At 48.8% G+C, this 23,528-nt stretch overlaps 2 protein-coding genes across 2 annotated transcripts; both read left to right on the top strand.

Annotated features, from left to right (window-relative positions):
* Positions 1-473: 473 nt before the first annotated feature.
* Positions 474-10,533, top strand: pdia7 (protein disulfide isomerase family A, member 7). The gene is made up of 13 exons (XM_035431377.1): positions 474-634; positions 1,437-1,515; positions 2,056-2,173; positions 2,654-2,761; positions 3,786-3,915; positions 5,050-5,163; positions 6,218-6,343; positions 6,928-7,110; positions 7,806-7,914; positions 8,091-8,219; positions 9,306-9,385; positions 9,926-9,983; positions 10,308-10,533. The coding sequence occupies exons 1-13, from the start codon at positions 474-476 to the stop codon at positions 10,395-10,397; spliced, it is 1,485 nt and encodes a 494-aa protein (XP_035287268.1). The 3' UTR covers positions 10,398-10,533.
* Positions 10,534-13,886: 3,353 nt separating this feature from the next.
* cct3 (chaperonin containing TCP1, subunit 3 (gamma)) lies at positions 13,887-23,485 on the top strand. The gene is made up of 14 exons (XM_035431261.1): positions 13,887-14,013; positions 15,248-15,309; positions 15,555-15,605; positions 16,229-16,291; positions 16,834-16,930; positions 17,518-17,635; positions 17,858-18,044; positions 18,559-18,708; positions 19,653-19,785; positions 20,154-20,235; positions 20,579-20,759; positions 21,341-21,586; positions 22,123-22,254; positions 22,755-23,485. The coding sequence occupies exons 1-14, from the start codon at positions 13,986-13,988 to the stop codon at positions 22,854-22,856; spliced, it is 1,632 nt and encodes a 543-aa protein (XP_035287152.1). The 5' UTR covers positions 13,887-13,985; the 3' UTR covers positions 22,857-23,485.
* The last annotated feature ends 43 nt before the right edge of the window (positions 23,486-23,528 follow it).

Below are 23,528 nucleotides of genomic sequence, written 5' to 3'. Positions count from 1 at the left end.
CCACTGTTTATAACAAATTTTAGCCACTTTTAACAAATCATTTATGGAATTACGTTTTTGTGAGTTGAACAGTTTTTCTATATAACCATGAACTATCGTTTTATATGATTAAGTGCCTGAATCCATGGAACGTAAATGTAGCCAATTTAGGAAAAGATAGTATTATTGACACTAAGCAAGCTAGAATCAATTGCAGAACAATTGGATGTACCATGACTGACAGGGATGGGAATCCATGTCCTGTTTACATCTCATCACCACTGGCCGTTGTAACCAATAGCAAGGCGGCTTTCCGGCAATGTTCCGCGTACGGCCCGCCTCCCATTCGCTGCTCGTGAGAAAACGCCCGATACGGAGTGAAAGTGAATGTAGGGAAGATTAACAAGATCCGCAACGGTTCCGGTGCATTTTTGCGTCTTTCGGCGTTATTTTTTTACCCCTAACAAACTCACTGTGAGTCAATCGAGTGAGACATGGCCAGAATACTGCACCTCACCCCCGTTCTCTTGCTGAGTGTGGTCTGGCTTGGAGCTGCTTCTGTCGCGGGCAGCGATGTGCTCGAGCTGTCGGACTCGGACTTCGATTACACCGCGGCTGAGCACGAGACCATGCTTGTGGAGTTCTTTGCCCCCTGGTGAGAAAATGGTTTTATAAAATGACCGACTGTACCCGGGATCATACAAATAATTATTTTTTACTGGTGTGTGGTTTTTAGCAAGCCAGGCTCGCCTGATACGACATGATTCCGTTACTGGCGATTTTACAGTGAGCTAGCCTTAACCAGCCACTAGGAATTGGCTGCGGATTGCGGACAGGATTACCATATCTAGCTCTCTTGGTAGACATTAAACGCATCTATCCATTCAGCCAGCTGAGAAAGTGTGCTTTGGTAACAGCGTCCATGACCAGAGAAACGCAGGTGCCAAGATCCAGAAGATGTGTCACGTTATAGCTGGCGAGTTAGCGAGCTAGCATTAGCAAAGTTGGAAGTCTTGCTAGCCAGTTTAGCGTAGGATGATCCGTAGTGGGGATGTCAATATATCTTGCAGAGAAATGTAAAACCGAACATGGCACTTTCGTATGAGTTAACATTAAATATCGGACGGGACAGTAATTTCTGGGAATTAAATGGCAAGTCTTTCAGAACAATGATGCGAACAGATTGTGGTAACACAACAGTATTTCACTGTAATTGCTTGCAACATATACACTGCTAGTGCATAAGCTTATATGAACCGGTGACAGTTGCTTTGCTTGCTAGCGATTGCATAATAGGCATCAATTGCAGTTAATTCCTTGAAAACGATTGAATTAACCCCCAACTCACAAGATAATCGAATGCCACATGATGCTGTATTGTACATAACTTTCCTTTCTGTTATCTTTTCCTCTTTCTTCCCTCGTTTTTTTTACACCACTTTTTTTTACCCGGTCAGGTGCGGTCACTGTCAAAAACTAGCTCCCGAATATGAAAGCGCTGCTACAAAACTGAAGGGGACCGTGCCCTTAGCCAAGGTAAGTCGCTAGGTAAATAGATAGATAAACGTCAACTGGCATTTAGGACAGAGGACATAGGTCACGTGTGAGTGCGTTCTGCAAAAGTCTGCGCCTATTTACTGGTCCTGATGGTGCGTGGGCAGGAAGATCTTAACGGACGCTGTGAGTCCGATGAGCCGTTCGGGTGCTTTAAAGATCCAACGAATGTGTGTTGGAGTTCTGGACGGTATGACGCCCCCAAATGCGGGCAACCGCTCCTCAGTTTCGTTAATGAGTTCTGTAGACCCTCTGTGTCGTGCTCTGTGTCACTAGTCGGGATGTTAGGACCCATTTAATGAGGTATATACCTAGTTTAGAGGGGAATGCAATGGGTGGTGACTGTAAAGTTGTGCAGTGTTTGCTTGTATTCTTTGAACTTTCCGAGGAATTGGTGGAACTCCGTGACGGTGGAACTCCATCAAACAGTGATGGAATTCTTTGTTTTTTGGTGCGTGTGGGGAAATATATGTTCGTCTGACGGGATGAATCGGTTGGAATTTAATTTTTGTCGACGCCCAGGTGGACTGCACCGCGAACTCGGAGACGTGCGGGCGTTTCGGGGTTAATGGGTACCCCACGCTTAAAATCTTCCGGAACGGGGAAGAGGCCGCGTCCTACGACGGTCCTCGCTCTGCAGGTGATGTGCATGCTTGCTCGTGTGTGGCGTAAGGTGTGCATTTTGCTTACATTTCTAATTTTGCACCCAGATCCATGTTTATGAAGCCACTGTTTGTTATTAAATCTGATACGTCATCACTATTGTAGTACATATTGTATATATTATTATATATACAGTATATGTGACCTTTCCTTTATTTTTCTGCAATTTACTTGCAATAATGTGTATGTGTGTGTGTGTGTGCGTGCATGCATGTGTATGCGTGCGTGCGTGCGTGCGTGTGTGTGTGCACATGTGCGTGTATGCATGTGTGTGTGTGCGTGTGTATGTGCACACGTGTGTGCGTGTGTGTGTGTGTGTGTGTGCATGTGTGTGTGCGTGTGTGTGTGTGCACGTGTGTGTATGCGTGCGTGTGTGTGTGTGTGCGTGTGTGTGTGCACATGTGTGCGTGCATGTGTGTGTGTGTGTGCACGTGTGTGTGTGTGTGGGTACATGCAGATGGCATTGTGAGCTACATGAAGAAGCAGGCTGGGCCCAGCTCTGTCCCGCTGCGTAGTGAGGAAGACTTGGACTCCTTCATCAACCACTTTGACGCCAGCGTGGTGGGTGAGTGCACCATACCTGGGGGGCAGGCGGGGCCACCCTCACCTTACACCCGAGTCTCTGTGTTACATCACACAAGGCGGGGATATCCCTTACAGGTGTGATTATTCCAGCCATGCACCTGTGCCGGGGGGCGGGGCTACTTTACCACTGAGACCTAGACTGGGGGGGCAGGTTCAATCAAACCACAGTCTTTTTTCTTCTCTTCTTTCATTTTTCCTCTTTCTTTCATTTGCCATATAAAGAGTTGCGTGGCCTTTGTAATTGCAGCAACCAGAATATTTTGCTTTAAGGGCCAGATAAAAGGATAACTATGCATACAATTGGTCATACAAGGTTTATGAGTGTGTGGTGGTTGAATCCGTTTATTTTTTGACTGGGAATATTCTCCCGTGGTGGTTTTAGTGAAACCGTCAGGCACACGTCAGCCTGGATTTTGGACAGATGGTGATATTGGGGCGGCAGTGTAGTATAATGGGCAAGGAACTGGTCTTGTAACCTAAAGGTCACAGGCTTGATTCCCGGGTAGGACACTGCCGTTGTACCCTTGAGCAAAGTACTTAAGCTGCATTGCTTCTGTATTCATGCAGCTGTATAAATGGATGCAGTGTAAATGCTATGTAGAATGTTGTGTGAGTAGCTCTGGATAAGAGCGTCTGCTAAAACCCCTGTAATGTACTGTAATGTGGCTTTATCTCTGTGTCTGTAACGAGGCCAGTTTTAAAAAAAGCCGTTACGTCTCGCCGTTCGGCAGACGCTCTTATCCAGAGGGCCTGAAACTTTGCGCTGAAACCGTAGGAGATGAGGGGTGATTTTCCACCTCGTGTTCAGCGCGCTGTTAGCCGCGGTACCGTTGCTAGCTAGCTAGCGCTGGCCGGCCGTGCCTCTGAGTTCCTGCTGGGTTCTGTGAAAGTTCCCTCCCTCGGTGTCTGTCTGTCCCGTGCCCGCCCCCGTGCCCACCCCCGTGCCCGCCCTCGTGCCCGCCCCCGTGCCCGCCCGTGACTCCGCCCGCGTCCGTGCCCCGCAGGGTTCTTCTCGGGAGACGGCAGCGAGCAGCTGGCGGAGTTCCAGAAGGCGGCCGGCGCCATGCGGGACAGCTTCCGCTTCGCTCACGCCACGGACCTGGGGCTGGGCGCCAAACACGGCCTGGAGTCCGAGTGAGTGACTGAGAGAGGGGAGGAGGAGAGGAGAGGGGGAGGAGAGGGGGAGGAGGAGAGGAGGAGGGGAAGGAGATGAGGGGGAGGGGGGAGAGGAGGAGGAGGAGAGGGGGAGGAGATGAGGAGGAGGAGGAGAGGGGGAGGAGATGAGGGGGAGGGGGAGAGGAGGAGGAGAGGGGAAGGAGGAGGGGAAGGAGATGAGGGGGAGGGGGGAGAGGAGGAGAAGGAGGAGGAGAGGGGAAGGAGGAGGAGGGGAGGAGGAGGAGGAGGAGAGGGGAGGAGGAGGAGGAGAGAAGGGGGAGGGGAGATGAGGGGGAGGGAGAGGAGGGGGAGAGGAGGAGGAGGGGGAGGGGAGGTAGAGGAGGAGGAGGAGAGGTGGAAAAGAGGAGGGGGAGAGGAGGAGGGGGAGGGGAGGGAGAGGAGGAGGAGAAAGAGGGGAGAGGAGGAGCAGGAGGAGGAGGGGCAGAGGAGGAGGAGGGGTGAAGGGATGAGTGAAAGGAGATTGGGGAGGGACCCATGCTGCAGAGGAGAGGAGTGAACGATGGAAAGAGTGTGAGAGAGGATGATGGTGGAATAATAAAACTTTATTTATACAGCCCATTTTAAAACACAGTTACAAAGTGCTTCACAATGCGGGTAATAGAAAAATGACATAGAAAAATAGATGAATGTATAATTCAAAAAGGTACCAGATATAAGGAAAGACAGTAAGATGAAACACTGAAGACCACAGTTTTGGGAGGGCCTGGTTAAGCAAATACATTTTAAGAAGATGGAGAATCTTCAGGCCTAAGCTCTTCAGGCAGGGAGGAGCTGCCTGTGAAGGCTCGACCAGCCGTCATCAGGAGTGAATGGAGGGGAAGAGAGGGGCAGACGGAGGATAGAAGGATGGAAGTTGAGGCCCGGGTAGGTAAAATAAAGGGAGGGATGAAACATGATCTGAGGAAGGAGAAGAGGAAGGAGGATGATGCTGACGGAGAGCGAAAATGAAAGGGACAGACAGACAGAGAGACAGACAGACAGAGAGACAGAGAGACAGAAGCACTTTCAGGCACACCGAGCTACAGAGGCTGGTCGGAGAGACTCTTCCACGATGCCCCCCCACCTCACCCCCCCCATGTCTCTCTCTCTCAGGAGCGTGCTGTTGTTTCGCCCGCCGCGCCTCAGCAGCAAGTTTGAGGAGGGCGTGGTCAAGTTCAGCGAGGCCATCTCTACATCCGCTCTCCGCCGGTTCATCAAGGATAACATGTGAGTGTCTGTCTCTCTCTCCCTCCATCTCTCTCCCTCCTTTTCTCTCTCTTTCTCTCTCTCTCATCCAGTTTCTCACCCTCCATCAACTCAGTTCACTTTCAATGGTGCTCTATCGCCAGGGCAACAGGAGCAGTGCCATCAAATCATATACTATAATAATAATACTATAGCTATAATAATATAAAATGCAGGCTGTGTAATTGTGCCATAATTTAATATTGAACCAAAACATAGCTATAACTCTTGGTTAATGTGCTTGGAAAAATGGATTATATAAACAGTCTTTAGCCAAACTAATGCCATTTTACAGTTTAGTGCTGCCCAACCCTGTTGCTGGAGATCTACCATCCTGTATGTTTTCATTTCAACCCTAAATTGGCACCGCTGTCCATGCTAATTAGCAGCTCAATGAGATCTCCAGTGAGGTGTGCTTTATTAAGGTTGGAGTGAAGACCTACAGGACAGTAGATCTCTAGGAACAGGGTTGGGTAGCCCTGTCTAGCTGCTGAATGAGGTGTGCTTTATTAAGGTTGGAGTGAAGACCTACAGGACAGTAGATCTCCAGGAACAGGGTTGGGCAGCCCTGTCTAGCTGCTGAATGAGGTGTATGCTTTATTAAGGTTGGAGTGAAGACCTACAGGACAGTAGATCTCTAGAAACAGGGTTGGGTAGCCCTGTCTAGCTGCTGAATGAGGTGTGCTTTCTTAAGGTTGGAGTGAAGACCTACAGGGCAGTAGATCTCTAGGAACAGGGTTAGGCAGCCCTGGTTTAGAGTAATTCCGTGTCCAGCAACTTCGGTTCAGGTTAGCATCATGTGGCTGCTCGGGGGACGAGGGGCTCCTGGTGGGACTCAGCGTCTGTCTTTCTCTCTCACACTCCTTTGTTCAGGGCTTTGTTCTCTTTCTTTCTCTGTTTGTCTCTCGCTCCCTCATTTGTCTGTGCACACAACCTGACACCCTTAATCAGGCATATGCAAATATTAAAGTCCTCTCTCTCTGTCTCCCTCTCTCTCTGCCCCCCCCCCCCCCCCCCCCCCCCGCTTTTCTCACAGCTTTGGGATGTGCCCCCACCTGACCCCTGAAAACAGAGATAGAATGAAGGGACGGGACTTGCTGATTGCCTACTATGACGTGGACTACGTGCGCAACCCCAAGGGCTCCAACTACTGGAGGAACAGGTCAGCTCTCTCTCTCTCTCTCTCTCTCTGTCTCTCTCTCATCCCCCCCATCTCTCTCTCTCTCTCTCTCTCTCTCTCTCATCCCCCCCATCTCTCTCTCTCTCTCTCTTTCTTCTACCTCGGTCACACCCTCTCCCTCTCTACCACACAAAAACTGCCTAAGGCTCCACTGGCTGTAAAACAGAACCGTGCTTTGTTCTGTTAAAGCTAGATAAGTGTGCAGTATATAAATATAGGTAGATTGAGCGACCACACATGAGCAAAGGTCTCAGCTTCTTGTTGCAAGCTGCCATCTTTGCTCACAGTGAGCTTGAATATGTGGGCGTTCCCTCTCTGGATGCTGTTTATGCCTGAAAAGATGTTTCCTCCCCTATCACATTCATTCATTCATGTGAGTAATCATTTTATTACAACAACTGCACCACACTGTTGTTCAGTCACTGTACTACACTCATAATATCATTTAATATGGATTTAAGTATACGTCTAGTTCCTGAGTAAGGACGTGTTGTGATATTTTTGCCTGAGTATTAGGGGCAATGTGTCCTTTTGCTGAGCCCTCTCCTCCTCCTCCTCTTCCTCAGGGTGATGAAGGTGGCGACGCAGTTCCAGTCGCAGGGCCTGAGCTACGCGGTGGCCGACCGGCGGGAGTTCCAGGAGGAGCTGGAGGATGAGTTCGGCCTGGCGCTGTCGGACGGGGGGGAGCTCCCCGTCGTCACCGTCCGCACCCGGGAGGGGCACAAGTACACCATGAGGGAGGAGTTCACGTGAGTTTGGGGGGGGCAGGGGGGTACCCCACCTAAAATTTAAACATTTCCACCTCCTGTTGGCAGTCCCTTGTTCAGGACGGTGGGAAACTCAATGCCTGTTGAGCCAGCCAGGGTCATCTGGACCTGGGGTAGCGATACTGTATGGAGAACACTAAGCAGTGCTGTGTCTGCCCACCAGGGGGCAGTGCAGAGTCCAATGCTGGCTGCTCCATGTCCAGATGCCAAGGCCTGCAGTGAGCTCTACTCTATGCATCGACTTCACTCACTTTTGAGTTTTACTTAAGAATGTACCCTGGAAAAAGAGCTTTGACGTAAAAACTGTCTTGGTTGAGTTCATGACATTTGCTCTGTGAGCGTGTACTGGGGTACAGCAGTGTTGCATCTTACTGACGCGTGTGTGTGTGTGTGTGTGTCTGTGGCTGTGCGTGTGTCTGTGTGTGTGTGTGTGTGTGTCTGTGGCTGTGCGTGTGTCTGTGTGTGCGTGCATGCGTGTGTGTGTGTCTGTGGCTGTGCGTGTCTGTGGCTGTGTGTGTGTGTGTGTCTGTGTGTGTGTGTGTGCACGTGTGTGTGTGTGCGTGTGTGTGTCTGTGTGCGTGTGTGTGTCTGTGTGTGTCTGTGTGTGCGTGTGCGTGTGCGTGTGCGTGTGCGCGTGCGCGTGTGTGTGTGTGTGTGTGTGCGCGCGTGCTCTGCAGGCGAGACGGTAAGGCTCTGGAGAGGTTTCTGGAGGACTACTTTGCCGGGCGGCTGAAGCGCTATCTCAAGTCGGAGCCCGTTCCCGAGGGCAACAGCGGGCCAGTCAAGGTGTGTCACTGCCTTCAGTAACAGCACTCACCATTCTGCAGGAGAAATGTCCCCCCGTTTGAGCCTGCTATCGTTTGCCTCTCGCTGGTGTGGAGAAGGCAAACTGTCACTCACATCTCTGTCTCTGTCCGTCTGTGTGTGTGTGTGTGTGTTTTCCTGTGTGTGCGTTTGCGTAGGTGGTGGTGGCAGAGACGTTTGAGGAGGTTGTGAACGACCCGGAGAAGGACGTCCTCATCGAGTTCTACGCCCCCTGGTGTGGCCACTGCAAAAACCTGGAGCCCAAGTACACCGAGCTGGGGGAGCAGGTGCGGTTCTCCACGGAAACGCCGTGACGACCGAGCCAACCCCTTTCTTAGGGACGTCCTCGGTGTTCAATTAGTGCCAGTGTTTGGGAAGAAGTGTTAAAAAAACAACACTCGAGAGATAAGAGGAGCAACTTTCAGCTTCGCACACACTTACTATATCAGGCCCCATAGTGTACGCTATTAATATCAACCGTAATTGCAAGAGCACATCACAGTTACAGCACCCTCATCTTGGTTCTCACCTCACCTCCCTCTGGAGTATAGCGTGGCTCATTCGGTTAAGGCGCTGCGCTGTGGTGCGTGGATGAGCCCCACAGTCTCAGATCGAATCCAGACTGCGCCAGCGCCGACTGTGGCCAGTAGCTCCGACGCGTGATGGGTCGTCCCGGTGGAGAGGGATCCCGGTGGAGAGGGATCCCGGTGGAGGGTGGAGTCGGAGAGGGATCCGTGTTTAATTGCTCTCGAGCGACCCCCATTGGCTGAAACGGGTGCAGAGGGCGATCATGAGACTGCGTGTGAACCGTCTTGTGATGCTGCTTAGCTGGGCTCTGCAATACGAAAAGCAGTAGCTGTTGAACGGCCTGTGTGCTTCGGGGGAGTCACAGGGTGGCAGTGTAGTATAATGGCTAAGGAATTGGTTTCGGAACCTAAAGGTTGCGGGTTCGATTCCTGGGTAGGGTGCTACCATTGTACCCTTGAGCAAGGCACTTACCCTGCATCGCTTCAGTACATATCCAGCTGCATAAGTGGATTCAGTGTAAATGCTGTGTAAAAAGTTGTGTGAGTCGCTCTGGATGAAAGCGTCTGCTAAATGCCTGTAATGTAATGTGGGGAAACTGCGGACGTCTTGCTGCTCCCGGATTGGTAGAGTGGTACGTTTAAAAAAAGAAAAAAGAAGACTAACAGAGTGAGTGCATGTGAAATCAAACACAAGGTTTTGGTCACACTAAGTCTCTTTCGACAGTCCCCAGCATTGGAGATGTATGGTAACATATTCTGTTAAAATGGTAAACAGTTTTCACCATAAGAAGAAGAGCAGCCCTCCGTGCGCTTTTACGATGTCATTTCCTCTTCCTCTCTGGCCAGCTGTCCGGTGACCCCAACGTCATCATCGCCAAGATGGACGCCACAGCCAACGATGTTCCAACTGGCTACGACGTGCAGGGGTGAGCGATGCCAAACCGTCCAGATCTCTCACTCTCTCCCTCCCTCTCTCTCTTTCCTTTCTTTGATCCTTTCATCCATTCATTTCTACATTTCCCATCGTCCTCCTTCTGCAGTTTGATTATTTTAATGGGTTGTGCCTCACGTGTTAGCCAAGGACAATTTTGGTGGGGGGGACAACAACAAACAAGAAATTTTCTTTAGGTCTTTTCTTTTTACGGGGCACTAACAGTACAACTTGATAATATTGAGGGGCAACCATTTGATGTTCTCCCAAAATGGGGGGGGGGGGGGTGCGTGTCCCCCCTGTCCTCACATGTCCATGACTAGAGCGATGCCAGTGTGTTGTTACCCTGTAATATTTGTGTTGGCTATTTACTTGTTTAAACTTCAGTTAGAACTGAATTTCGTCCTGTTAAATCATTTTCGGAGGACTTTTTACCGTCTGCCATGGTGCATCTGGTATGTGCGCATTGCATGCATGTAAACCTGAGGTTTTACACCCCTGAGATACTCCAGCTAACTGTTCGCCCCTGCCTCAGATTCCCCACCATCTACTTTGCCCCTGCTGGGAAGAAGGACACACCCAAGCGCTATGAGGTCAGCAGGAAACCCCACACACACCACGCTTTCAGCAGGGTTCTGGAATTGCGTGCGTGTTTGTGTCTGTATGTGTGCGTGCGTGTGTCTGTGTGTGTGTATGTGTGCATGTTTGTATTGTGTGAGTGTCTGTGTCTGTGTGTGTGCGCTCATGTGCGCGTGTGTGTGTGTGTGTGTGTGTGTGTGTGTGTGTGCATATGTTTGTGTGCGCTTGTGTGTGTGTGTGTGTGTGTGTATATGTGTGATTGTGTGCCTGTGTGTGTGTGTGAGAGTGCGTGTGTGCACGTGCATATTTGTGATCTAGGATCCCTCTTCATTTCCCAGGGTGCCCGTGAAGTAAAGGACTTCCTCAACTTCCTGAAGAAAGAGGCCACAAACAGCCTGGTCCTGAGTGGCGGCAGAGAGGACCTGTGAGGCGAATGGGCAGGAGGAGGGAGGAGAGGACAGGTGGATGATGGGAAATGTAGTCAATGGTTCTGAGACTGAGGGGGGGTGGGGGTTTGGCAGCCCTATTATTACAGAGTCAGAGCCCCACCCCCCTTCCCCCCACCACCACCCCCCCACCAAATCACCAACATCAGTCACCCTGGACTCACAAATTCTCTTTCCTGACCACCGTCTGGAAAGTACAAAACTCCCAACAGATCTGACTCTCCAGGTCCAGCGACACTCACCCTTAATAAGAGCGAGAGAGCAAGAGAGCGAGAGAGAGAGAGAATATCAGTCTTGGATATCTCAGCCTCCTCACTTTACAGTGCATCAGTTTCAACCTTGTCAAAATTGAGTCTGTCTTTAAACCTGCTTGCAGTTGGAGGTAAGAAGAATGGAGCGTGGTACCAGCAGGCAGGTGTGTAAAGTTGCTTTCCCCGCCCTCCAAGCTGACTGCATATGTAAGCACTTTTATACATCGATTGTTAGGGTTACCAAGAAAGGCACTTCTTCCTTAAGTAATAATGGTTTCATTTTTTATTTGTTCACCCCACCTCATTTGAACGCACTGTGGGCACTGAAGATTGTGTGTTTTATATAGCTGACCAATAACGAGGATGAAATGTGAAAAATATGCAAATGAAAATACAAATATGACAAAATGTATCAGCTTGGGACAATGCCATTATTCAAACTGCTTTGCGTAATGTTACAAATCCACGTTAGTCTCGGCTTCTTCCAGCTCAGTGCTTGACTTGGCATCGCTTGCAACGCTATCTAGGCGCTCTACGGACATAGCTTCAGTTTCTCTTTTTTCTGTTTAGTATGTTGGTTACTGTTCATAGACAGGCCTGTCCAGCAGCAGGCTGAAGAACAAGGCTTAGAAACAGGAACATGGTGAACTTTTTGTGAAAAGGATACAGACTCCCTGTGAACGAAATGGTATTAAAAGCAAGAGCCCATTTTAATCTGAATTTTTTATTTTTTATTGCATGTAATGAAAGGTATTTGCGTTGACGCGTATGCAGTTTTTTAAAGATGCGTCCAAAGGAGCAGAATTAAGATGCAAATAATAATAATAATAATAATAATAATGTGGAAGAGGTTGTGCAGATAACCAAGTGAATGGTAATGTAAAGTTGTGGATGCACAGTCCAGTCACCTCCCCTTCTCTTTTCTGTCTCTCTCTCTCTTTCTCCCTCTTTCTCCTTCTGCTTGTCGCTAACCCTTCACACTATTTCCCCAGTCTCTTTAAATATTTAAATGTGCCTCTCTCCCTCCCTCCTCTGCAGCCACAATCGCTGTTTTCTGGCCATCAGCACCCTGTGTAGGCAGCTATTAAGAGTGGAGCCATTTTTCGGCATTGTCATTTTTTCTGTTTTTTTATTTTATTTTATTATTTATTTATTTTTAGAAAGATGGTAGCACCGATATCAGGTAATAATGTTTAATGGGCAAAATCCACTGGAAGCAATGAACGCCCCCTTTTGACTGCACAGTTGGTGCACTGAATATTTCCCGATCACTACGTCGTTTTTTTATTACGGAGCACGCGGTCACGCAGCCGCACTTCTGATTGGGCGGCGTCGATACGAAATAAAGTTTTAAATACCTCGCTCCCATCGCAAACCAGGGCTTTTTACAGGATAATGCATGCAGAAACGCTACTCCCAGTTTTGGGTGATTGGATAACAGCATTTTTAATGCCAGATACACTACACAACTATGTCTAGAACGGTGAATAAGGTGTGTTTTGTCTTTTTTTTTTCCTCTCCAATGAAGGTATACTTTGATGCAACACCTTTTTTTTAGAAAGGTATATATTGATGCAAACGGGATACATTTATGTAGTTGAACTATGTTGTTGTGTAGAATGTCTGTGCTGTTGCTTTTTTTCCTGAAGTTGTTCGCCTTACACGCTTAAATTGCATTGCTTAATGTATGACATTTTGTTTCTAAGATGAGGAACATATACCTAGACTTGTTTTGAGGGTTTTTCTCTTCTTTTTTTGTTCAGTATGGGTCTGCCTGTTCTATCATTTGTTGTGTTTTATTTTCATCAAGAGGAAATGATAACACAAATAAAATGAACAAGATTACTTTGATAACCTTGTATCTTTGTTTGATTGTCTTTGACAGCATGCAGTCTTCAATGCTAAAGTGTATATGTAAATGCAAAGTGTAGATACAGGGGGGGAAATAGTATGCATTCATTTTGGTCACCAAGCAGAAAACAAGCGCGAGTGGCTCATGACAAACCTTTCCACAAAATCTTGTGCAAGTCTGTGAATCCATTCGGGAGTCATGCGCCTTTTTGTGATAGGCCACACCCATCGCCACGCCCCTGAAAGTTACTCAGCTATACCTTCGGTCATGACCCATTACATTACATTACAGGCATTTAGCAGACGCTCTTATCCAGAGCGACTTACAGAACTTTTACAAAGCATTTTTTACATTGTATCCATTTATACAGCTGGATATATGCTGAAGCAATGCAGGTTAAGTACCTTGCTCAAGGGTACAACGGCAGTGTCCTTACCCGGGAATCGAACCTGCGACCTTTTGGTTACAAGTCTAGTTCCTTACCCACTGTGCTACACTCCGTCATGCCAAATTTCAGGCACCTGGGGCGAAAACTGTGGCCGCCACGGGTTGGGACACTTTTGTGGACCAGCCGACCAACCGACAGACAGAGCTATAGAGCTGTGGTCACAGCTAAAAATTCAGAACCTACTCACACACTTCATACCACACTGAAGATATCACATCTGACCATGGCCCTGCAATTAACAACTATGAATTGCCTTCCATAGGGGAATAATACCATGAACATTAATTTCACCAGCAAATGCTGTGATGCAAATTCTAGCCATGATGGAAGGCACTCTATTATTAACCTTCAGTTTTACTTTTTTACATTTCTAGTTTTTACAGAAATGCCTGCATACTTGTTCTTTGTATTGCGCCGTTTATATAAACTATATTTCTGTTTTAAGATTTTTAATTTAATATACTTTAATGTATTTTTCACTATTATGCAGATTATTTAATGTCTGTTGTGTGTGCAGAATAATTTAGTTTTTCATGCAGTCTATAAATAAAATATTCCTTAATATTGCAATTGTTACTGTCTTAAAATGCGGCTACCGTCGCACGTATCAGCTATGCTGCAATTCAGGCTCAACAGTTAATCCCTCCAACACTCGGGAGTGCATTGCTACCAGACAAAACCTCAGATAAACTCTGGGATTATCCGTCTTTGACGAGAAGGCACTTTGCATTTTCGTCAACCAGCCTGTACTGATTTTGACTCCTGTCAATCACATGTTCATTTAACGGAGTCGTCCCTTCTACACTCGACTCCGCCAGTAGCTTGCTAAAAACCCGGCATATGGACGCTGTAAATTTAGTCTGATTATTCTGACCCACTGATTGGTGAAAACAGCTATACATCAGAAGTTCTACATCTCTTATTGGTTAATACCATCCAGAAGGCCCTCCCAAGCAACGCTCCGTCTTTCTCGTGCTGCCAAGAAGGTTCGAGGCGGTTGTGACACACGCGCAGTCAAAATGATGGGCCGACCGGTACTCGTTCTGAGTAAGTACAAAAAATACCTAATGTTAGCTACCTAAATTAAGTTTGATCCAAATTAATTCTTACACCGATGTGAAAGATAGTTGCTAAAAATTCGTAGATTAGCTCGTGGTACAGACGCACGCATTTGGCCTAGCCACGGATTCTAGTAGTAGGCTGCTGACACGAGTGCTAGCTAGGTAGCTAGCCGGCTATTGTGTTCATTCTTTCTTGTCTTACTAAATAAGGAATGGTTCCTGTCCACGCTCGAGTGCTGCACATTTATCCGATTGTTCCTTAACCGTGTTTTTACCACGTTTGGCTTATATCTATCTCTAGTTAGCCTTATAACTACTGTAACGTTAGCTAACCCAGCCCAGAACAGTCGGACCCTCGCTGAGCCTTACAGAGGAGAGGAACGGAACTCGTGTTTGCCAAGTCATGTTCCATGTTGTACGGATCAGCTGCTTTTTCAGCTAAACGGCTAACCAGCTAACCAAAGAAAACGGCAGGCAGTTTGCTAACCTCGGACGCCAATGTAATTTTTACACAGTTGCATTTGCTAACTGTAACGAGAAATGATGCGGGATTGAGGCTCACGCTATTTGTGTAGCAACAGTGAAGCCTCCGTGATTAGCTTGGTTGCCAGAGACACGCCTAATGTTAACTAGAGGATATCAGTGTACCGCATTTCAAGGTTGTCGCCTTTGATGTATTCGGTTGCTTTAATGTTTTCAAAGTAAAAAAATGAAATAAAAGAGAAGTCTTCCTATTGTTTCCGTGTAGTCTGTACTGAAACTAAACCCATCAACGAAGAACGTCAAGCGATCAGTACTGTATGCCGGTGTTTTAAGTTCCGTGGGCAGGCTCAATCAACCTTTTAACATGCCTTTAAGTTATACATTCTCATTATGGAATTTGAATTTCATTGAGAATGTGTATACGTATGAACATAGATATGAATCTTGATTTCCCCCTACAAATATGGCATTATTCAGTAATGGTCAAACAGTTTTTAGTTTTTTTCTCCCTGTACTCCAAAACTACGGTAAAAACGTGCTACAACTGTTGCACTGTTATAATACCATAGCCAAGATTTGGTACTATATATGACGTTTGAATATAAATGCAAAGCAATTTATTGGCTTCCCTTTATGCAATAAATGGAACAAATCCATGCATTTTTATTGTGGGATCAGTTACGTTACGTCTCGGCACTCAGAGAGACTAATTTGCGCATATTCTGTTCCGTCTGCAGGCCAGAATATGAAAAGGGAGTCTGGCAGAAAAGTCCAGACGGGGAACATCAACGCAGCCAAGGTGAGCACAGCACGCATCCGTGAAACGTATCTGACGCACTCTCCCGCGAGACTAGCCCACATACAAAAGCGCACCGTTAATTCATCTACATTAATTCACATTAAAAATTACATCTTTGAAGCTTCTGTGCGTTGTGATACTTTTTCCTATAGTTTTGATTAATAAAAAATGCGTAGCACCTGGGGTTTTGATATAATATTGACTGATTCAAGATGAATTAAAATCTCCTTGTGTTTGTATTTCAGACCATAGCTGATGTGATCAGGACATGCCTTGGCCCCAGAGCTATGATGAAGGTATGTTGTCTGTGTCAGTTGATCTGTAACAATGCAACAGTGACAAGTACCGCATGCAAGTATTGGTTATGAAACTCCTCAGACGTGGATGTGTGGTAAAATGTAATTCAAATTCGACTCACTCCATCAGTAAAAGTAAAGAAAATGCAGAAAGCCAAAAAGTGAAGTGGTAATGTATTTGTAGGATTTGTAACACAGCAGAACAGACAGCAGCTTTGCTATGACTCACTCATTTCCTTTTATGGTGTCTGTTAGCTCTAGCAGTGTGTATAGTGGTTCTGCAGTCAGTGCATTCCTCCATGGGCTCAGGCACAAGTCAGGGGTCATTTAAAAATGATTAAAGGGTTTGGTCCATTAAATTGTGGTGATCATATAACTCTTATGATTATGGTAATTTTTAGACTGTGATTAGAATCTGCAATTGGTTGATGTACTATGTTTTGAAAGAGAATGTCAATGAGCAGTAGTCATGGTGAACCCTAGTTGGAAGAACCCCAGTTTGAGGAGCTCTGTGGGTTGAGATTAGGGGAGTGGCCGAAATGGAGCGGCAGTTGGTTGCTCGTAGAGTTCTGCTCTGACTCCTCCCCCTCTGACTCCTCCCCCTCTGCCCCCTGCATGCACAGATGCTGCTGGATCCCATGGGCGGGATTGTGATGACCAACGATGGCAATGCTATCCTGAGAGAGGTGATGCTCCCGTTCCCTGCAGCTGGGTGTGGTCAGAGCTCTGATTGGTCGAGGGTGTCCCTGCATTTAATGTGTGACCTTGTCATGTTCCAGTTGGCCACTATTGTTTGTGAAATTGAACTGAAATGTTTATTAGTCTTTATCATAATGGTTGCTCTAATTTGGCTGATTTTTTTCAAAAATGTAAAAAGCCAACGGAAAATTCACAGCAGGAGGATAAACTTCTAATGAGCATTGTTTGGTGCTGTACTCTTTCGTGCAGTTTTTCTGCTACGCTTCTTCATATGATGAATTTATTGTTTGTACCTTCGAATAGCTTTTCCTTGTTGGTGTAAATGTCAGTCACTCCTGAGATGGAGTGATGACCACTGTTATTGAGGTGGAGCCATCCATTCTCCCCTCACTTCATTGTTTAGTGTCAGTAGAACTGGTCCCCAACAAGCAGATGAAAAGCGGTTGGGTTAGGGTGGGACGCCAGTGGATTTTTGTACAGGAGCGCGACGGAGCCTCACGTCGTTTTCCCCGTCCCCCTTTTCCCACAGATCCAGGTGCAGCACCCGGCAGCCAAGTCCATGATCGAGATCAGCCGCACGCAGGACGAGGAGGTGGGGGACGGCACCACCTCCGTCATCATCCTGGGTGAGCTTCCCGTGTGACATCACAGGCCCCGCACCCTCTCACGTGCTGGGCCCCTCCAGCTTTGCCCGTGGCATTTGGGCTTAGCGATTAGCCTTTGCTAATGGTGTTATAAACTGATTCTTTTGTAATCTTGGCAGGAAACTGCATGCTAGCGTATCATTTCTATCATATGCAGTTTGCCCTGAGTTCTGTCATGGGGTGAAATTAGTTGTTTCAAAACATAACCCAGGCTAGTCCAGGTATCAAAACATGCACTTTCTGTAGGTTTGAGAACACTGAATGTGCTTTAACACAGCCTACAGGCAAGACCATAGAGGCAGGAGAGCTTCGGTGTGTTTGAAGCCCTCTGCCTGTGTGGATTTGAGTGATACAGAAGCGGAATCTTTACTCTTTTGGGTCATGTGCTCTGCACTCAAATGCTCGTCTGACTCTGAGGGTTAGAGTGGAGCCCAGATACTGTGCGTTACTGTACTCTGACCTTTCTCCCTGCCTCCCTCCCTGTCTCTCCTTCTGTTTCTCTCTCTCTCTCTCTCTTTCTCCCTCTCCCTCCCTCTCTCTCTCTCTCTCCTTCTCTCTCCACCCCCCAGCGGGTGAGATGCTCTCTGTGGCCGAGCAGTTCCTGGAGCAGCAGATGCACCCCACGGTGGTGATCAGTGCCTACAGACAGGCCCTGGACGACATGCTCAGCATGCTCAAGGACATGAGGTACACGCCTCCTCCCTGTGCCGTGTCATTCTGACACCTGCTCTCTCTCCCAACACACACACACACACACACACACACACACTGCTGCTGACACGCGCACGCGCGCGCACACACACACAGACCGACACACACGCGTACACAACACGCGCGCACACACACGCGCGCGCACACGCACGGTTACTGTTTCCTGGCTGGGGCTAAGACCGTCCCTGTCCTCGGCAGCACCCCGGTGGACACCAACGACAGGAAGATGATGCTGCAGATCATCAACTCGGCCATCAACACCAAGGCGCTGAACCGCTGGGCAGACCTGGCCTGCAACATCGCGCTGGACGCCGTGCGCACCGTGGAGCTGGAGGAGAACGGCCGCAAGGAGATCGACATCAAGAAGTACGCCAAGGTGGAGAAGGTAGGGGTCACGCCCGCCCACCCACCCCCTCTCCCCAAAAGGGCAGGGGGCTACACGTCTGCCGGCTGGGGGGCGGGGGGGGGTTCGGACCGAGCCAGGGCAAGGCCGCAGGGGAGATCAACGCTAGGCTTTGAAAAATCCAGGAGAGTGACGGCTAAGGGGCTCTCTACCTGCTCCTGCGTGGGTTTAGTCTCGTGTAAATCCCGGTCCCAAACTCTGGAATCTCCCCCATCTCAACGATGCTGAAAGCTGTCGTGTGGATTTGATTTGATGCCACCCGCATGTAATTCTTCTTAAAATAGGATAGAGAAACTAATTTTTTTCTTTGTGTGTGATTCTGACTGCTTGTGTATCCTGTGTGTGTGTGTGTGTGTGTGTGTGATCGTGTGCGTGTGTGTGCCCGTGATCCTGTGTGTGCGTGTGCACGTGATTTTGTGTGTGTGTGTGTGTGTGTGTGTGTGTGCCTGTGATCCTGTGTGTGTGTGTGTGTGCGCGCGCGTGTGTGTGTGCGCAGATTCCCGGCGGGTACATCGAGGACTCGTGCGTGCTGAAGGGCGTGATGGTGAACAAGGACGTGACGCATCCGCGCATGCGACGCCTTATTAAGAACCCGCGCATCGTGCTGCTGGACTGCTCCCTGGAGTACAAGAAGGGCGAGAGCCAGGTACCGCCGACTCCGCCCACAAAACGCCGGGCTTATTCATCACTATCGGTGTTAATGAGTGAGCGTGTGCGAAGCGAGACTGTACGAGTATGTCGTTATTTATGGACTCGGTCTCGAATTCAAATGCGTCTGTTGCGAGACCAGACAACTTGCACTGAGTCTCCTGGAGTTTCCCCTCTCGCTCTCAGCTTAACAGAGAGAAGGGGACTCGTTAATATCTTTATGCTCATAGTGAAAGATCTGAAACCCCAAGTCCAGGAGAGTGTATGCATGTTATTTCTGGCTTCCTTTCAATCGGTGATCAATTTCGGACTCTAAAACTTATAAGTCAGCAGAAAGTGCAGACCTTCAATATATGAGTTTGAGGATCCCGGCTCCGGGAGTTAGAGATCCCCGCTCCGGGAGTTAGAGATCCCCGCTCCGGGAGTTAGAGATCCCCGCTCCGGGAGTTTGAGATTCCCGCTCCGGGAGTTTGAGATCCCCGCTCCGGGAGTTTGAGATCCCCGCTCCGGGAGTTTGAGATCCCCGCTCCGGGAGTTAGAGATCCCCGCTCCGGGAGTTAGAGATCCCCGCTCCGGGAGTTAGAGATCCCCGCTCTGGGAGTTAGAGATCCCCGCTCCGGGAGTTAGAGATCCCCGCTCCGGGAGTTAGAGATCCCCGCTCCGGGAGTTAGAGATCCCCGCTCCGGGAGTTAGAGATCCCCGCTCCGGGAGTTAGAGATCCCCGCTCCGGGAGTTAGAGATCCCCGCTCCGGGAGTTAGAGATCCCCGCTCCGGGAGTTAGAGATCCCCGCTCCGGGAGTTTGAGGACCCCGCTTCGGGAGTTTGAGATCCCCGCTCCGGGAGTTTGAGATCCCCGCTCCGGGAGTTAGAGATCCCCGCTCCCGGAGTTTGAGAAACTTTGCCTCAGGTTGACTGGGAGCTCTTGGTCCTGGTCCCTTGCAGACGGATATTGAGATCACGCGTGAGGAGGACTTCGCCCGCATCCTGCAGATGGAGGAAGAGTACATCCAGCAGCTCTGTGAGGAGATCATCCGCCTGAAACCCGACCTGATCTTCACCGAGAAGGGCATCTCAGGTAGGACCCCCCCCTTTTCTCTCTCTCTCTCTCTCTCGCTCTCTCGCTCTCTCTCTCTCTCTCTAATCTTGCACTCTTGTTCCCTTTTTTCTAAGTCTGATTACCTTTATTGTCATGACAACCTATGTTGACAAAGCGTTTTATGAAATAACAGATGTTAACAAGGTAAGGAGGTATCTACACTGAAATGGCAGTGGCCTGTTACTAATAGAACACTAATCGATCAAGGAATGAAAGGCACAGGGGAAGCCCTCCCTGGATGGCAGCAGGCTCTTGGAACAGGATGTCAGAATGTCCCCGCGTTGGGCTCCGCCCCTTGCTGTGTGGTTTGTGACGACCTCCTGCTTTAACTCTCCTCTCCTCTCCAGACCTGGCCCAGCACTACCTGGTGAAGGCCAACATCACCGCCATCCGCCGCGTCAGAAAGACCGACAACAACCGCATCGCCAGGTGGGCCCCGGGCCCCGCGCCCCCTTCCTCTTCAGCTCATTTTCTCTCCCCGTCCTCTTCTCTCTCTCCCTTTTTCTCTCATTCTCTTTCTCACTCACTCTTTCTCTTGCTCTCCTGCTCTTATGCTCTTTCCCACCCTCTCTCCCTCCCAACTTTCTCCATCCCCCTCTCTCCCTCTCTCATCACTCTCTCCATACCTCTGAGTAATTCTCTCCCTCCCTCTCTCTGTCTGTCTTTCTCTCTCTCCCTCCCTCTCTCCTCTCCTCCCCCTGTGTCTCTCTTGGACCTTCACTAACTCCTCTCTCTTTTTCTCTCTCTCTCTCTCCTTCCCTCGCTCCCTCAGGGCGTGCGGGGCGCGCATCGCCAGCAGGACGGACGAGCTGCGGGAGGAGGACGTCGGGACCGGGGCGGGCCTGTTCGAGGTGAAGAAGATCGGGGACGAGTACTTCACCTTCATCACCGAGTGCAAGGACCCCAAAGCCTGCACCATCCTCCTGAGGGGCGCCAGCAAGGAGATCCTGGCGGTGAGACCCCAAAATAACGCTTCTTCTTTCAACTGCCGAACGATCGAGGGGCACAGTCAGTCTCGGGCCGTCCGTGGGATAAAGCAGGATTTTCAGCCCCTTGTGATCCAGGGGACCCCCCACCCCCACCCATACACCCATTTATACTTTGAATATTTATTTTTAAAAAAAGGTTTTATGTTCTGAAATATTTTCCCAAATCTATTTATAGTTTTTGCATAGCAAGTCTGGCCAGGGTCCCTTTGCTGTATTTTCAAGGACCTTCGATGGTCTGCAGACCACCGGATGGAAACCCAGGATTCTTGGCCTTAGTACCATACTCTAGTAGCCCTGTCTTGTACCTTTGCAGCCTTGCTCTACTAGTCTTATTGAGCCAGTGCCCGTTCACAGGTATGTGATTAGAATGTTCTTAACTGAACATTCTAATGCTGATGTCATAATCACTACCGGTGACTGAAAGCAGCGGAGTTCTAGAACACTGACTTAGAGCTTTGAAAGAAAACATTCCAAAACCTACTCTTCAGAGGGCTAATCCTGCAGTTTTTGGAAAGGCGCTGACCGTCTCTGTCCCCCTCTCTCAGGAGGTGGAGCGTAACCTCCAGGACGCCATGCAGGTGTGCCGCAACGTGCTGCTGGACCCCAGCCTCTTGCCCGGGGGCGGGGCCGTGGAGATGGCCGTGTCCCACCGCCTGATGGAGCGCTCCCGCGCCCTCACCGGGGTGGAGCAGTGGCCCTACCGCGCCGTGGCCCAGGCCTTGGAGGTCATTCCCCGAACCCTCATCCAGAACTGCGGGGCCAGCACCATCCGCGTGCTCACCTCTCTCAGAGTAAGAGTCCTCTCCTGCACCGCGCGGTCCCCACTCCCTTCAAAATAAGAGTCCCAGTCACTTTATCTGTTCGTGTTCTTTACTCAAAGTTCCGAAATGACCATGCTCAGACTTAAACTGCGTGCGTATACAGCAGATAAAGTAACAAATCGAAGAAAAAGAAGGCTCTGCACACCAAAAGACGTCTCTGTCTTTTCCTTAAAGACTTGGAACAGACTTTTCAGAATTAGCACACTCAATAAGGCTTAATGCAGAAACGTTTGTCTTAAGTCTTTAATTTGAGGATATCGCTTTAGGTGTATTTGAGGCATCCTGTGGTGTGCAGAGCATTCTTTTTCTTCGATTTGTTAGTTTATTTGCTCTTTACCCACCCAAATTAAATCTGAGCATGGTAATTTTGGAACTTTTTATGACTCAGGTTCTTTACACACAAATACCCCCCCTATTGTGTTCTCTCTCACTTTCTCTGTGTTGCCTCCTCTCTTGTACTTTGTGTGACCGTGCTTGGATTCTCACTTTCTCCCCTCCCTCTCCAGGCGAAACACACCCAGGAGGGGAACGGGACGTGGGGGGTGAACGGGGAGACGGGGACCCTGGCGGACATGACGGAGCTGGGCATCTGTGAGCCGCTGGCCGTCAAGGCCCAGACTTACAAGACCGCAGTGGAGGTGAGGCGCCGCGTCTGCGCGCTCGCACCCCGCCATGCGCGCTCGCACCCCGCCGGGGCCGAAGCCTGGCGTAGCTTTCTCCCGTGGGGAGGTTTTACACTGAGGATAAACCTAAATGTTTAGTTGAACTTCCGTATCTGTACATCTACATGCCAAGGATGTTGCCAAGGACTTTATAAGATAATATTTATTATTTTACTCTGACGTTTTTGTTGAGTGTCTTATTAGGAGATTCTAAGCCTGAAAACCAGGCAGACCCATCAGAACAGCAAATAAAACAAGGAAGGAAAAAGGGGTGAAATCAAACTGAAGGCAGACGTACAAAATGCACAGACTATCAAGTGAGCTGTTCCTGTAAAAGCAGAGCTTGTGCTGTTGATGTTCATGGCATCTCTCTCGCGCGCAGTACGTATATTAAGGTCTGTGCATCAGTGGTGTCGTTGTGCTGTTGTGTTACAGCTCTCTCTCTCCCCCCCCCCCTCTCTCTTTCCCTCTCGTAGACGGCCATTTTGCTGCTGCGCATCGATGACATCGTGTCCGGGCACAAGAAGAAGGGCGATAAGGGAGGAGAGGGAATGACTGGAGGACAGGGTGCAGAGTAGAGCGAGGGAGACAGGGGGGGGGGGGGGTGATGGAAAAGAACGGTAAAAACAGAAAGGTGAAAGGAGGTTGAAAGTCTCCTCCTGAATTGCTTCCACCATGCTATCTGTGTATCTATGCCACTCCTCTGTTAAAATGAATGCAGGCAGAACACCGAGCTGAAGTTTTTTTTTCCCAAAAAAATGTTAATGCAAACCTGTCCACCTGACTTCTCTTATGTTTACAGTCAGTTTGTAAAAGTAAAGGAGGTATTTGTTTAATGATGTTGGGCAACCCTTAGTTTGTTTTTCTGGGCCCTTGTGTGTCTGTGTGAATTTCTAATGTTAGGCAAAGTTAGTCTGACATCCACGCTGGGACCAAGGGCACGCGCTGGTCAGCACCAAGTATCCTGGCCTCGGACACCGCCGGGAGGCTGCCTGTTCAAATGCATTTCACTTTGCGGGTTTCATGGAGTGGGTAGCAACAGAAGTGCAGGGTGTGGTCTGTGCTCGAAGACGAAGTTGGCATGGTGTCTTTGTCATGTTTTCAACCCTGAATGTGTGCTTTCATCCACACTCAATACTCTGTTTGGTCTGTATTAAGGTTATTTCTTCTGTTTCCAATAGTAATAAACGTGGAATTTAAAATTGTGCTGAAATGTGTCATCTTTTTTGTGCATTGGAAATTATTGTCAG

The sequence above is a fragment of the Anguilla anguilla genome, chromosome 8 (genome assembly GCF_013347855.1).
Source record: "Anguilla anguilla isolate fAngAng1 chromosome 8, fAngAng1.pri, whole genome shotgun sequence".
NCBI classification, from domain to species: Eukaryota; Metazoa; Chordata; class Actinopteri; order Anguilliformes; family Anguillidae; genus Anguilla; species Anguilla anguilla.
Note: the sequence above shows the minus strand (reverse complement) of the source record. Positions and strands in the feature narration are given on the sequence as shown.